The sequence below is a fragment of the Coenobita brevimanus genome, chromosome 92 (genome assembly GCF_032717465.1).
Source record: "Coenobita brevimanus isolate Jiangsu-jjx chromosome 92, ASM3271746v2, whole genome shotgun sequence".
Taxonomy (NCBI): domain Eukaryota; kingdom Metazoa; phylum Arthropoda; class Malacostraca; order Decapoda; family Coenobitidae; genus Coenobita; species Coenobita brevimanus.
Genome location: NC_137045.1, coordinates 1,308,683 through 1,324,551, shown reverse-complemented (window position 1 = coordinate 1,324,551; position 15,869 = coordinate 1,308,683). Strand labels below are relative to the sequence as shown.

The following is a 15,869-nucleotide window of genomic DNA, read 5'->3' as shown; positions in this document are numbered from 1 at the left end:
GCAAGAGAGTAAAGATAAGGGAAGAAGGGGGAACTGACAAAGAAAGATGAGACATGAAATTAAAGATGGAAACACAGGGAGGATAGAAAGGAAGGGCAAAGACGCAGGAGGGAAGGACGAAGACGAAAAATGGGACAAGAAAAGATGCTAAACCAGGAAAGGCGAAAATGAAGGAACACAAAGACAAATGATAATAATGCAAGAGACACAGGTGGAAGACAAAGACGAGAAAGAGAGGGATAAAAAAAGAGGCGAGGAACTTGATTTCAGAGGGGAAATCAAATATCACTGGTATATGAAGTCTATGAAGAACTTGTGCGAAACAGGAAGAATGAAAAGTGACAAGAGGAAAATATTTACTGAACAGCTTAATTAAAAGAGGATACGAGAAAAAACAGCATCAGAGAGAGAGAGAGAGAGAGAGAGGGGGGGGGGGGGAGAATGCCGGCGAGTAAAGGGGCCACCGGCACTGCTAGGGTGTGGCACTCCCCAATACTGACGCAGAAGGGGAGAGACAGAAAAGGAAGGGGCGGATGTGGAAAAAGATGATGATAATGATGATGATGATGATGATGAAGAAGAAGAAGAAGAAGAAAAGGAGGAGGAGGAGGAGGAGGAGGAGGAGGAGGAGGAGGAGGAGGAGGTAAAAGAAATAAATAACAACACTTGTTGTACTACAGTACTAGTAATAACAGTTATGATAATAATGATACTACGACTACTACTACAACTACTACCGGGGAGGAGGAGGAGGAGGAGGAGGAGGAAGAGGAAAATCTTGATGAATAAAGAAAAGGATACTACACACACACACACACACACACACACACACACACACACACACACACACAATTCCAGTACTTTAACACCAAATTACGAGTGCGCCACTTTGAAAACACGCGGATTTAGTCCATTTCACACGTTGGCGTATTGTTCACTATATTCTACCACCCTCCACAAAGCATACTCAGCACGGGACGGGTTCTTCGGGCTGGAAGGGTTTGATACACAGCCTTCAGTAATTTCTTCACTAAAAAGCATCTCCCAAATAGACAAATAAAGATGTTTGGAGGTAGACAGAATAAACTAAAAGAAAAAAAAAAAACGCGTCCTCGGCCTAAATGGAATAAATAAAGAATAACAAGACAGTCAAGAGGTATACGTGAATGCAATCGGTCTCCCCCCACCTAATCACAGGACCCTATGCCAAATTCCATGTAAATTGGTTGGCTCTCCTGAAAACAGTGTCTCGGAAACTCCATAATTGTGTGTGTGTGTGTGTGTGTGTGTTTTCCCTTCCCCAGCCTTCAGGTCAAAAGAACAGTGAGCCAAAGGCATTACATACGAACCATGCCTTTATTATCATATATCAGTGAACACCTAAACACAGGGATGAACGAAAGACAATAAAACAAATACATAACCACACTCATAAATCCACAAAAATTGATGACCCTTAAAAGTTTGGGGCCAGGAGGGTAGGAAATAAGGTGGAGAGGGGCTGGAGGGATGGGCGGTGACGGTGGTGGGTAGCGGAGAGGGGTGGGGGTAAGATGCCCTGTGAAGATTGAAGTTAGTCTGTGTGGACGAGGCAATGGTTTACTTCAAAACTTCTTCCAAAGACAACAACGACAGCAACGACAACAAGAAAGTAGTGAACGTGCTTCTCTATTATTCCTGAAGTAAAAAGAATGAGGTAATAAAAAGCAGTTTATATACAATTATGCATATTTATTAATTTATAGTGCTGAGTGGCGGGGTGATGGAAGAACTGATGATGATGATGATGATGATGATGATGAATGATAAAAATAAAAAAAAAAATGAACAAATACAAGGGGAAAAGAAAAGGGAAACAGCGGGAAGAAAAAATGATGAAGAAAGAAAAAATGCTGGCTGATTTTTGAGTGACAAGCGTGTGATGCCGGGAAGATGGAAGTGATAATAGTGATGATGACGAGTGTGTCCGTTTGGCGTGTGATGAGGTCGTCTGTTCCTGCATATGACGCCCATTGTCCGCCCAGAGGAAGGGAGGAAAAAAAGGCCGAATTAATATACAAGGCGCCGTAAACAAAGCGACGAGGGGGATAGGATAAAAATTAAGGTCTCTCTCTCTCTCTCTCTCTCAATAATCTAGGTGCCATTCAGTGAGACCAACAATGCCCCAAGGAGCTCTGGTGAACTGAGGGTACAGTCCCCTTGGCGGTATGCTGGAGATTCAAATTAAGAGTAAAATTCGAACCAGAGTAGAAGACGGCTCGCCTAACATACATGATTATCGGATTACAGAAACTCAATTACGCTAACAAACCTCTAATTAAGCCACCAACCAAAGAGGATAATTGTTAGGCCCAACGAATATAATAACCCCGCCGAAACAAACCATTCTAGGGTTACTTGGTTATTTGGGCCCCAACAGAAGTGGCCTGCTAAGTGTTTACTCCTACTCCTGGATGCCACATGTATTTCATTCTAGCTGCAAACCACATGAATTTACTAAACTATGGGAAGTCCATTCGTAATGAACGAGTTATGGGAGTTTAGTCTACATCTAACCCCTCTGATTCAAAGAATTTCACTTAAGATTAATAAAGCATCCGGCAGTAGCAAGTGTGCTATATATATATATATATATATATATATATATATATATAAAATTAAGGATGCTATCGTAGTGAATGGCATACCAATACTGGATTATACCTCATTTAAGTAACAAAATTCTATTCAAGTTACTGACGAAAAAAATATATATTACGCTGCGCTGCTGAACCAAGACATCTAGAATTACCCGGAATTACCCAGCCGGACATGGCAATAAATAACTGGGATATTTTACGCGCCAACTTATGCACAGGAGAAGGCAGGGTGCGTGAGGAATGGCTGTGAGTTAGGCTGTAATAAGGCGAGGGGAGAGCATCAAGAGGAGGGCTGTGTGTTATTCCTTGGACGCACGCTAAGGATATAATGGCGGTCAAAGGATCCACGCGTTTGGCTAAAGTTAGACTCTTTCTGTATTAACCTCTGTCTCACTCAACGTTTCTTACATTATGTCTCTGTTTCCCATCTGTACATCTTCGGGTTTTTTTTATTATTTTTTGTCCACCCCCTGTTTTCGCCCTTCCCTTTATCCTTTCCCCTTATTTCAATAATTTTATTCTTCAGGAGATTTGTACTTCTACCTCTGTATCATCCCTGTTTTCACGTACCTGTATTCATTTGGATAAAATTCTGTTCTTACCCGTTTCCTTCTCCATTTCTCTCTCTCTCTCTCTCTCTCTCTCTCTCTCTCTCGCTTCTAATACCAGTTTCTCTCCAGCTTAACCCTTTTCTTATCATCAGCCCTTCCTCCTTTTCCTCCTGCCCCGTCTATTTCTCCCTCCCTGACTTCTCTCCATCCTTCCGCTCTCTTTTGTCTCTCCTTCCGCTCTCCACTTCCAACCCGCCTACCCCCTCTTCCCACCCCTCCAACCCCACCCTTCCATCATTATCTGAGCAGGAAAACAACACGAGGAGTCGTATCCACAAATTTTCTTTGGCTTAGCTGTGTAAGATTTCTTGTACGTACGGTTAGCTTCACTCATACAGCTACCAGATGCCTTACAGTCAAACCAGGAGTGAATATTAATGTAAAAAAAAGACAAAAATGCGATAAAATAAAACGGTAAATGATATAACGACCGGTTTCTCTTGTAAACTGATTAAGATTCTTTATATATACATCCCTTGGAATCCAAGGCATTTGACGTTGAAACACGAACAACATTTATCCAAACATACCACCACATACTCAACCGAAGCCCAAACAACCAAGACATGACCCTAGTGGCCGTGAAAATAGTACTACACAGTTAAAATACCTGGGCAGTACCTACACATTCCACATCCAACCTAACCATATGTTAAGCAATCGTAGGACCTACACAGGCGATTCAAGTCTACAAATACAAGCGTAAAGTCAAAGTAGGGTCAGAAGGAGGGTAGGATACTCATAAATATGCTACAAGGCACAAACATTGAAACAGACGACAGTGATAGTGGGCAGTGGTATAACGTGTGGTATAATGTACTTTAGCTTACGTTAGGAGGGCGGGGTACCGTATACGTTGTAGCCACAAAGGATATACTCATATAGCAGAGGACAATGGCATGGTTTAGGTTTGGTTACCCCACTGGTGAGGTACGGTGTTAGCTGGTAAGCGTCCACCTACCAAACTTAGCTGCAGTCAGGGGATTCATACTCACGACAAAGCATCCTCCGAAACTGAGGTCAGTACACACACACACACACACACACACACACACACACACACACACAAAGCTACATCCATCCATCCTTCTCCCAGCCGTCGCCCCTGCACCTTTACTCCCTAGACAACAATTTACTCAACTAATGCATCGAGAAATGTACTGTAGAGGAAGGTATACTGATGCTGACCTCCGACCGATGATATTCACTTCCGTATCGCATGACATCCAGGAAAGAAAATGACATACTGATGTACTTTCATGATATCTCAAATGTCTGTTCGTGTTCATGTCCAGTGCAAATTTATCTGACACGTACATCGCACCCAAGCATTCTCCAATTGTGGTGTCTCTGCGCGGGAACTGACAATCTAATTTCACACACATTTTACAATACTGTACACTCCTCAAATTAAGCACCAAAACGAAACGATAGCCCTGTCACACTGTGTCTCCTTCTGTACCACCCCTTCATTCCGAGAACTTTTTATATTCTGTTCTTGCTGTCTCCAGGGGATTTTATTCTAGTTAATGAAAGGTTCACTACAGTGTTCTCTAAAATAAAATAAATCGCCTAGTGAATGGCAAAACACTATTATTTTCTTTCTTATTCCAAGCACACCTGTATGACTACGAACAGGTCAGCTGAGAAGAGAAGGGGGTGTGAACTCAACGTCGCTACCCTGACCTCACATGAAGGTCATAATATCGCGGCAAAACCTGTGCTCCAGTGGCGGGGGAGGGCAGGGGGCGAGAATGGATAAGAGAGAAAGAATCTGGAGAGGAAAACTTGGCAGGACGAGAGTGTCAAGAAAAGAAAACCAGATAACACTTCAGAGCGTCGGAAAAGGGAAACTAGGAAGGACTAGTTTTAAAGTGGAATGCCAGGGAGGACTAGGGAGTCAAAAAGGAAATCCTGTGAGAGAGAGAGAGAGAGAGAGAGAGAGAGACCGGAAGAGGCTGAGAGGCATGGGGAAAAACCAATAAGGTAAGTTTATTTCAGTTGTATCTCACAGCTGCCACCACCCTGCCTCACGTAGGCCACTCATCCTTTCCTTCCTTCCTTTTTCTGGTCGTTCCTCCTCTATTTACCTCCTTCCTATCATAAAAGCTCTCTTAAGGCTTTCCTTCCTTCCTTCCTTCCTTTTTCAATTTTTCTTGGGCTTCTTCCTTCGCAATATTCCTTCATACTACACTACCTTCATTAGATATGTTCTACCTTCCTGCTCTCTTGCTTTCCTTCCTTCGTAAATTTCCTTCAGGTCTTTATAAATGTTAATTCATCTTTCCCCCATTCACTTCACTTTTTTTCCTCCAATCCTTTCTCTTCCTCTTCCCTATTTTCCTTCATTACATTTCCCTCTTCTTCCTTCCCTCCAATGCTTTTCTTCTTCTTTACAGCCTTCCTCTCAGCTCCTCTCCTTCCTTCCTTCATTCATTCTTGCCTTCTCTATCTGCCTTCTCTCCTTCCTTCACTTCATCTACCACCCATCTTTCACCAATTTGCTTCTTTACTTTTTTTTAATTACATTCCTGCATCTGTCACTTTCGTTATTGCCCCTCTGACTCTTTTTAACTTTCTTCAGCCCTTCGCTTCTAAGTTCTCCTTCCCCTAATTCTCCCTCACCATCCACTTAAACTGTCCCTGTCCACACTCTCTCATTTATCTCCGTCAAATCCGCCCTTTTAAGTTTGTATTTTTCTCTTCCGTTCCTCAACTTACTTTTAATAATAGCCTCCTGCCAGCACCAAACCATTTTTTTCAGGTCAGGGAAAATCTCTCGTAGTGAATGTGTTAAACTGTGTAATATTTATCATTCTGTAGGTGAAATAACAGCGTAACAGGCAAGAAATGAAGTGGAAGGATGGGACAGGTGGAGAACCAGCTGAAGGGATGAGATCATAAAGGAGTGTCAGTAACAATTTGGTCTGGAGATGGTTTGGTTCCGCGATGAACTGATGCTGCCGATGATGATGATGATGATGATGATGAGGAGGAGGAAGAGGAGAATAACTATAAAGGAATGAGAATGATGCCGACAACGACGAAAACGGTGATGATGATAAAGATGATGTAGGGAGTAAGGCTACACTGATAACGACGAAGACGGTGATCATAATGACAATGGGGCAAATGAAGATGACGTATCGCTGGAAATTTAAAGCGGTGCTTATTGTGATTTTTCTTTAACCGATATGGTGGGCGGGTATAAGTTCTTCCAGTTCAACATCCCAGCGCAATGCAATCAAGACCAAAGACGTACCGTACCTTTACTTATAAATACTGTACGTACCTTCACTTATAAATACTGTACGTACCTTCACTTACAAATACTGTACGTAGCTTCACTTGTAAATACTGTATCCGGAACCGCAACGCCCTTAGACAAGTGGGGAGTCGGCATCTACAGGAGTTATATATAGAGGGGTGACAAGTCCCTAAGAGCAGACGCCATCCCTTCTACACCCCTTCCCCCTATGTTCACACAAACACACACACCTCTTCTCTCTCTTCCTCTCCCCCTTGTACCGGGAGACAAAATATGGTACTATGTTTTCCTCTACTTGTGTTCCTCACCTCCAACCTTCTCCCTGATCCAAGTTTCTATTTTTTTGTCTTACCTTTCCATGATTTTTCTTTTCCCTATGTCTTTCCCTATACGTTTTGAGAAATAATCTACCAAAGGCTACATCCACCTACAATAAACTCTTCACACGAGTTGAGAACTAGATCTAATTCTCTCTCTCTCTCACTCACACACACACACACACACACACACACACAAAACAGAACGAACAGCTTTCTAAGTCTGGACCACTCAAGGGACCAACACGCTCTGAGTGGGGAGCTGGGGACAAAAGTTGTGCAGTGAAAGGGGATGGAGGAGAGTGGGATGAGAGGTGAGGGGGCTAGAGGGGGAGGGGAGTAGATGAGGCGAATGGGAAAGAGGAAACTAGGAGAGGAAGACAGGAAAGAAAGGGGGGACGAGGGAAGCAAGAGGAGGGACGAATAGAGGATAAGGGAAAGAGAAAGAGGGGGAAGGGTAACAGATGAGAGGGAAAATGGAGGAGGGGTTATAGAGAGTATGAATATTAGAAACCGAGAGGAGAATGAAATATGAGAACTGGAGGGAGGAATGCATGGAATGAGGGAATGGAGGGAGAAGAGAATGGAAGAGGTGGGTAGGAAACTGAGAGTGATAACAGAAGGTAAAGGTGATGCACGATGGAATGGAGAAAAGAGAGGGAAAGGTGGAGGAGGGAGAAACGCGAGTGCTGGTGAGAGGAGGAGGAAATGGAGGTCGGTAGTAAGAGTTTGTGAAAGAAGAAGGGGGGAGAGGGGGAGTGAGTTTGTAAGAGTGTACTACAAGAGAAGAATGGAAGGAGTGAGAGAGGGAGAGAAGGGGCGCTGTGGGGGGCGGGGATGAGAGAAGGGAGAGGAGGGGACAAAGAGGGGAGAGAGAGAGAGAGAGAGAGAGAGAGAGAGAGAGAGAGAGAGAGAGAGAGAGATAGAGAGAGAGAGACAGAGACAGACAGACAGCAAAAAAAAAACAATAACACAACTTGAAAGCACTCAGACGGCGCATATCTCCACCAGTGCCATTGCAGGATTTCGGATCCGGAATCGGCTCTGCCTCAAAATTTAATCAATTCTTTCTTGGTCCACGGCCCACCCTTCCACAATACCTCATTGAAATTTAGTGTGAACTATTAGAGATATCGTGTGGACAAAAAGACAAACAGAGGCGAACACATAACCTCCTTTAACTTCGTTGGCGGTGGTACTGACGAAGTTCGACGACGACGACGACGATGACGATGATGATGATGATGATGATGATGAGGAGGAGGAGGAGGAGGAAAAAGACGATGACGAATACGACGACGACGGTGATGATGAAGATTATGATCAGACAATTTTGCCCACGCCAAGTTACGCCTTCATTCACAAAGTAGCTTAACTGTTAATTATGGCTGACTTGCTAACCGCTGGACATTGGGAATAATTAGGAGATTACAAGATAATAAGGTGGTGTCGGGTAATTGCAGAGTTATTACGCTGGGTCTGCTGCTAGAGAGAGAGAGAGAGAGAGAGAGAGAGAGAGAGAGAGAGAACAGAGGGGGAAGGGAAATATAAAATGAGTCAGAGAGGGTGGCAAGGGGAGGGTGCGAGGAAGGCAAAGGGATATAAAAGGGAGGGAGAGAGAGAGGGTGGGAGGCAAAGGGAGTAAAGAGAGAGAGAAGAAAAACAAAAAATAAAACGAAAAGAGAAAGAACTCCCACTGGACATGTGACCCGAGATGAAAGTTGCTTGGTGAATGAGAGAGAGAGAGAGAGAGAGAGAGAGAGAGAGAGAGAGAGAGGTTGGGTATTGATATTTCTCTCTCTCTCTCTCTCTCACCAGTTCATCCTCTCCCCTTCCCACTATCAGCACCTACTTCTCTGCCCTTCCCCTTATCTCTGCCACACTCCCCTCACCGTTTCCATACCAGTCACTTATATCACCACCCACTTCTTTTCCCATATCACTATCTCTCCTCTCACCCCCCTCACCACACTCCATCCCTCTCTGCTATCGGTCCCTACTTCTGTGCCCTTCCCTTTATCTCTGCCACTCTTCTCATATCCTCTCCATATCTTACTTATAATCACCACCCACTTCTCTACCCACGTCTGTATTCGTTTCCTCTTCACCTCCACATTACCTCTCTTCCCCATCCCAACCGTCTGGAAAAAGAGGAGGATAATAATGCTCTGAGGATGGTTTGCGTGTTGTGTGCTTCCTGACGACTTAAAAAAGAAAAAGAAAGAAAGAAAGTGAGTACATTACGAAGACACTCATCCAGCACTTCCTTCCGCTATGCATATCCTTGTCCTTTGACGCATTTCCACCAGAGTATTAATGACTTTATCCGTGGGTAAATACGGGCACACCTATTTATTTTCACCATGATTAGCACACCTGGTATATATGCGGCCTCCGGACATACAGGCAGGCAGACACACATATCCAGAAAGAGGTTAGACAGGCGCCAACACAGCACTTATAGGGATTGCTGTGATATGCTGTACTTACATCTCTCTATATACAGTAGTTACTTCTATATGTGTGAAGGGAAGCGATGTTAGATACGCACCTGTATAATGGGGATAAATCTCTCTCTCTCTCTCTCTCTCTCTCTCTCTCTCTCTCTCTCTCCTGTGATGTACCTGGCTCCTTTCTTAATCTGGCCACGAGACTCCTGTTAAAGATGTGCGTCTCAGGAATGGCAAGACGGAAAAATATCGCGGTTGATCACAGCGGCTGGTGCACGGGTGGATGATAGGTGGATGGTGGATTATGGCATATATAACAATGACGTAATGGAAAGATAGTTTTATGTGGAAGGTGGAAGGCAGTGGCTAATAAGGTGGAATGATGGAATGTACATGGACGGAGGAATGATGGGTGGAAGGAAGGAGAATATAAAAGCTGAAAGAAGGGATGGAGTAAAAGGGACTGGTAGAAGAAGGATTATGGTAGTTATAAACGTGGAATGATGAAAAGTGGATGTGTAATGGGCTTCGTAGGTGGACGGGACGATGAGAGAAATGGAATAGATAGGTAGATAAGAAGCTGCAGGAAAGAGAGAACGTGGAAGAGGAAAGAAAAGGCAGATCGATGGGTTGTGGGAAGAGGAGGCTGAGGTGGGTGGGAGGCGGCATGAGGTGGGCGGTGGCAGCAACTGGGTGGATGGTAGAAAGAGGTAGATGGGGAGGTGCGTGGGGGAAGGTAGGGGGTGGATGGGTGTTGGCAGGGGGTAGATGAAGAGGCTGGTGGATAAGAAGGGGATGATGATAGGAGGAGTGTTGAGAGGTTGGTGGATGGCAGTGGGAGGTGGATGATGGGATGGATGAGTGCAGTAAACCAGTAGTGAAGGTGGATGCCTGGTGCTTCAAGGTAGGCTGATAAGGGTGAGAGGGTAAGCTACTCTCTCTCTCTCACTCACACACAGACACACAGACACACACACACACACACACACACACACACACACACACACACAGACAAACACACATACACACACAGACGCCCTTCCCACCCAACCAAGCTTTTTCAGGCTTCACCAACTAAGCTTTAAATTCTCCCCCCATACCCCCCCAAATCCCCCCCTTTTTTTTTCCCACCGCCCCCTCACTCCCATTTTTACCCCTCCTCACTCTCATTGCCTCTCCGTCACCCTCCTGCCTCTCTCTGCTTCACTTTCCTCCGTCTTCCACACTCTTATCGTTCCCCTTCACTCATTCTGCTTATTCCTCTATTTCCTTGCGATTCCTCCCATTTCCCTCACTGATTATCCTGCCCCCTTCATACATCCACACTGTCTTTGCTCTTATCATAACTCCCTCACTGTTACCTTCCCCCATTTCTAATTTTTTTCTATTCCTCACTCTCTGTCTGCCTCACTTCCCCTTCCTCTTATTCACAGCCTCTCACTCCCCATCCCCTCTCTCCCTCTTTCTCTTCTCACTCACTCACTCACACGCATCCACTAACTTATTCTTACTCTTTCCCTTGCATTTACCCTTTTCCCTCACTCATACCCCTCTCCATCACACCTATTCCCTCTCATTCTTTATCTCTGCCTCACTCTCATACACACTCTCGCATTCACTGTCTTGCTGCTGCACCTTTCATATATGAGTCTTCTTTCCCATTACTCTCTCTCTCTCTCTCTCTCTCCAACTATATCTATCTAATTTTCTCTATCTCCAAAACCAAATTCCTTCCTCAAACTCTCACCTACTATCAGGCACCCCCTGTCTGCTTACCAATAAAAACACTTAAACTCGAAAGGAAAAATAATAGCGATAAACTAAAATAAAATAAATGAATAACAATACGCCAGAAGCACATTTAGCTGCATAACAAAGCAATTCAATTTAGACTAACATGCACACACACACACAAGCACGCATATGTAAGCATAAGTATAGGACAATATAATCCACATTCACACGCACGGCGGACACACACACATCAGTATATTAAAACAGCACACACACACACACACACACACACACACACACACATTACCATAGACACCAACGAATCACAAACACCTCAGTCTACACAACATGTTCCAGCCACACAAACAGCAGTTATATTTCTCATCTGCGTTTGTACAGTCGTATCAAAGTTTTATTTTAGGACACGTATACAGTATTATGATCTATGTTAAAATTTAGTGGCATAAATCCGGGCTGATGCTGCACAGGTGTGCGAGTTAAGTAATGAAGTGAAGGATGGTGCAGGTAAATGAGAGAGAGAGAGAGAGAGAGAGAGAGAGAGAGAGAGAGTGTGTGTGTGTGTGTGTGTGTGTGTGTGTGTGTGTGTGTGTGTGTGTTTTAGTGCACGGTGCCCTTGCTTCTGCGTGTAAGTGCATGGCTAGGCTGGGACACAGCTGGGAATGGGGCCTGTCACTAACACCACACACACACACACACACACACACACACACACACACACACGAGTATATGAGAAGGAGAGGTAGAAGGAGATGATTTGGGCAACCAATGAACGACACCTCTGTAGCCTGTTTTCTTGGATTATCACTGGTAACCACAGAGGTATGCCGGTACGGTTAGTTCCAGCTGAGCACACACAACGTCTACAATAATAGGAAATATATCAAATAAGCCCCAGTATTACGAGTTTCACCGGAAGTGCTGTTTTACTCAGACACTTTCATCTTGTGTCACAATTTAATAAAATTTGAAGTCAAACAGCACATAAACGCAATTATCAATAGAAAGCTGGGAAACTTTCGGTCAAAAATACTTTAGATAAAATTAGACTCACCTTAAGTTCATATGCGCCATTCGTTTTCATCTATACTAAGACCCTGCCGTACTGTCCCTAATTACAGAACTAGCAGTGTATCTATCCTCTGGCTAATTTACTGATATCCCATAACTGCAGTTTTCAGTTATTTACAGGAATTTAAAAAGGGCAAAATATCTTTGAATCACTTATGATAAATGGTTCCAGCTGATTTCACCTCTGGAATATTCATACGGAATGTACAGTTTTATAAACGAACCAGGAGATGCTAAGAGTCTCTGAACAAAGATGCCAATAGTGTCAGTGATGATGATGCAAGGATAAATTTACCCTATACAATATAAACATGCATGGAAGATGCACCAGTGTTCATGGATATAAGGCCCATCACTCCAGCAAAATATATTTCAAGATAACAGAGAATGAATAAAAATATTAGATTTGAAAGTAGCCAGGCAAATTATGCGTCACTTACAGTTAGCACCCTCCTAGGAAAGTACATGGGTTAATAAAAGATAATACAAAAAATTAAATAAACTTTCACCCATTTCATCATCATCGATCACCCGCTCCTACCCTAGGCAGTCCCTTATATGGCTACTGTACTTTCTTTGCAAATTACGCTAAATTTCTCTGCAATCCTTTAGCGTCATGTGATACGAATATTACAGGGGAAAAATGCATCATTTAAAAACGACAGGGTCATTCTAGTTGTCGCTCAAAGTGCGATGTGTTTTGGCAAGAAAGGATACATAGATGCGATCGTGTAGGTATCTGACGCGAAGATTGTGGTTGATGGCTGTCTCGTCGATGTCGGAGAGCACCGTCATGTCCGGCACGCCATCCTCCGCCCGACTCCCTGCAACACAAACACACATATATCAGTACATGGAGTGCCTGGAGTGCCTATATCAGTCATGCACGGTTTTATTTAGTGTTAATATAACTGCATCAAAAATTCTAGTGTTAACAGTAGTAGATCTGACAATCTTAAGGCTACATTAGAAATCCAATGTTTCATCCACTGTCAGGATCATATTAGTTTAACACTCATCAGTCATTAGCAAGACTTAAAAAAAAAAAAAAACTACAGTAACCTGAATAAGACTTGTGCACCTTATCATTTGTGTCGCACTGGAAACCTGTGAAGGTAATAATATACCGGTAAGGTACGGTATCTGATTTTTAATGCATCTCTATATAACACACACGATAGTTTAACCATCGATTTTTCAGGGAAAAAAGTAAGAAAACCGTGTGTGTGTGTGTGTGTGTGTGTGTGTGTGTGTTTCTCCACCTATTGACCACTTCACCACGACATTTTAGTCCACGCAGAAGATACCTACACACCCAATGAGAGTGAAATGTACTGGGCGTATGGAGATGAGTGATAAGAAGGAGGTAAGGAAGGAAGGTGAAGTCGAGGGATGGGAGGCAGGGAAGGAAGGAGGTACCGGTAGGTAAAGGAAGGCTGTGAAGAAGGAAAGTGCAGCAGAGGGAATGAAGGAGGTGGCGAAGGAGGGAAGGAAGGAAGGTGCGGCAGGGGGAAGGAAGGTGAGGTAGTGTGTGTGTGTGAGGGTGCGGCTGGAACATGGCTGGACCTCACACCTTCAACACCCACCAACTCCCCACTGTCATCTACGCAGAATGAACTCCCCTTTTCCCCCCACCTACCCTCCATTCCATCCCCCCAGCACTAACTCAGCCTACTCAATGTGCCAAGGAGGAGTACATATTGACCTGATGTATACTGAGGAATATTAAACCAGCAATATTCAAACTCTGCGAGGCTGAGATAATTTTGATGTTATGAATACTGCAATGAACATCCCCGACGCCTACTGAGAGTTAAGAGACCCCCCTCCCCCCCTTTCTTTTTTCTCTAGTTGACACTGAAGGTGAGGGAAGGTTCCAGGGGAGGGGAGGTGCCGGGGAGGAAAGACACTGGAAAGAGAACGCGTCAGGGGAGGAGGAGGAGGAGGTGTTGGGGGAGGGATAGTGCCAGAAAGGGATGGGGAGGGAAGGTGAAGGAGGGGGAAACTGTCGGGGGGGGGGGAATGGTGTTGGGAAGAGAAAGAGTTGGGGACGGGAAGGTGTTGGGGAGCAAAGGAGTTGGAGAAGAGAGGGGAAGGTGTTGGGGGGAAAAAGTGCTGGGGGAAGGAAAGTGCTGTTGGAGGATGTGTTGGGGGAATGAAAGTACTGAAGAGATTATTATGGAGGGACGGAAGGTGCTGGGTGTTGGTAGGTGTTGGGGAGGGAGAAGAATATACCAAGGGAGTTTGGGGACTGGGAGAAGGGGGATCATGCTTCTATCACAGTGTTCACGAGAGGTTCCGTTGTGGCCAATGGCATCATCCATGAGATATATCGTCTCCATCTTGTACACTGTCAGGCTACATCACTGACTCCTCCACCGCACCACACTTCATTACCCTCAAACCTACACACGAGGATGATGACGATGATTATGAAGAGGATTGTGATAATGATAATGATGATGACGATTACTATTACTATTATTACCCTATTATTATTATTATTATTATTAGTGGTGTAATCTAACAACGCGTGACCAGCGGCATGCCAGGGGCCACAGCAACACAGCATCACTAACGAGGCGCGGGGGGCATAACCGCAGCATCGTTATTTATACATGCACCGTTCCTGCTCTGGGCACATGGGGGGGGGGGAACCGAATGGGAAGCGGGGGAGGCCGGAAAAGTTATGGTGGTGGTGGTGGTGGTGGTGGTGGTGGAGATAGTGATGATGCCGGCGGTGATGATGGTGGGTGGTGGAGATAGTGATGACGGTGGTAGCGATGGTGGTGATATTTGTGGTAACAGCAAAGGAGATGGAGGTAACAGTGGTGCTGATGATGGAAATGGTGGTGAAAGTGGTGGTGATGGTGGTGGCGAGTGGTAATGCTAATGAAAACAGTGTGTGGTGAAAATAACAGGATTGTGGTGACAGTGATAGTGGTGAACGGCGTGGTGAAGATGGCAAAACTGAGAATGCCTGGTGATGCTGTGGTCAGTGATGAGGACAGGAATGATGATGGTAGTGGTGGTAGGAAAGGTTAGAGTTCGGAGGGTATAGCTAGTGCCGGTGATGATGATGATGATGATGACAAGAGAGAGAGAGAGAGAGAGAGAGAGAGAGAGAGAGAGAGAGAGAGAGAGAGAGAGAGAGAGAGAGAGAGAGAGAGATTCAAATTCAGCAAAATAGCTACTATCTTTTATTTCCGATTAATACAAAACAAGCTCACAAATCCATTCAAATATATATCCTAAAACAAAAAATGCACAAGGAAAAAAAAAAAAAAAAAAAAAAGCCAGACTTGTATAAATAGCCGCCCCCATAAACTCTCCTCTTCCACACAGCGTCCAATACAGCGGCCTCAGTATGTATGGTGCGGCCACCCTCCTCATTGCCTCCCACGCCTTTACACAATTACACACCAACACAGCACCCACAGCTCCCACAGCCCCGTATCTTGCCTCTGTCGTCTACTAAAATACAGTCCTACACTTGGCCTCTGTGCTGCCGTCCATAAACACCTACCGTAACTGTATCTACACAACTATTCGACAACCACTGTAAATACTATACATATACTGCACTTATTTCACCTAACTTGAACTGTTTCCTCACAAATGAATAGTTACATCTCTAAATAACTGGTCTGTATCACTAACAACCTCTCCTGTGTCGCTCCTTCACTACTATGATGTCTTGATTTTCATCCTCGCTACCTCCTCACTTGTTTCACCTTAGGCGCGTCCACACCAAATGCTTG

The 15,869-nt window shown here is 44.4% G+C and overlaps 1 protein-coding gene across 1 annotated transcript in view; it reads right to left on the bottom strand.

Moving 5' to 3' along the window:
- Positions 1 to 15,869, bottom strand: part of Myo81F (unconventional myosin 81F) — a 198,149-nt gene that overhangs the window by 134,368 nt on the left and 47,912 nt on the right. Inside the window, exon 2 of the mRNA XM_080282157.1 lies at positions 12,826 to 12,932. Coding sequence (XP_080138283.1) covers positions 12,826 to 12,932 — 107 coding nt within the window. The remainder of the gene's footprint in view (positions 1 to 12,825; positions 12,933 to 15,869) is intronic.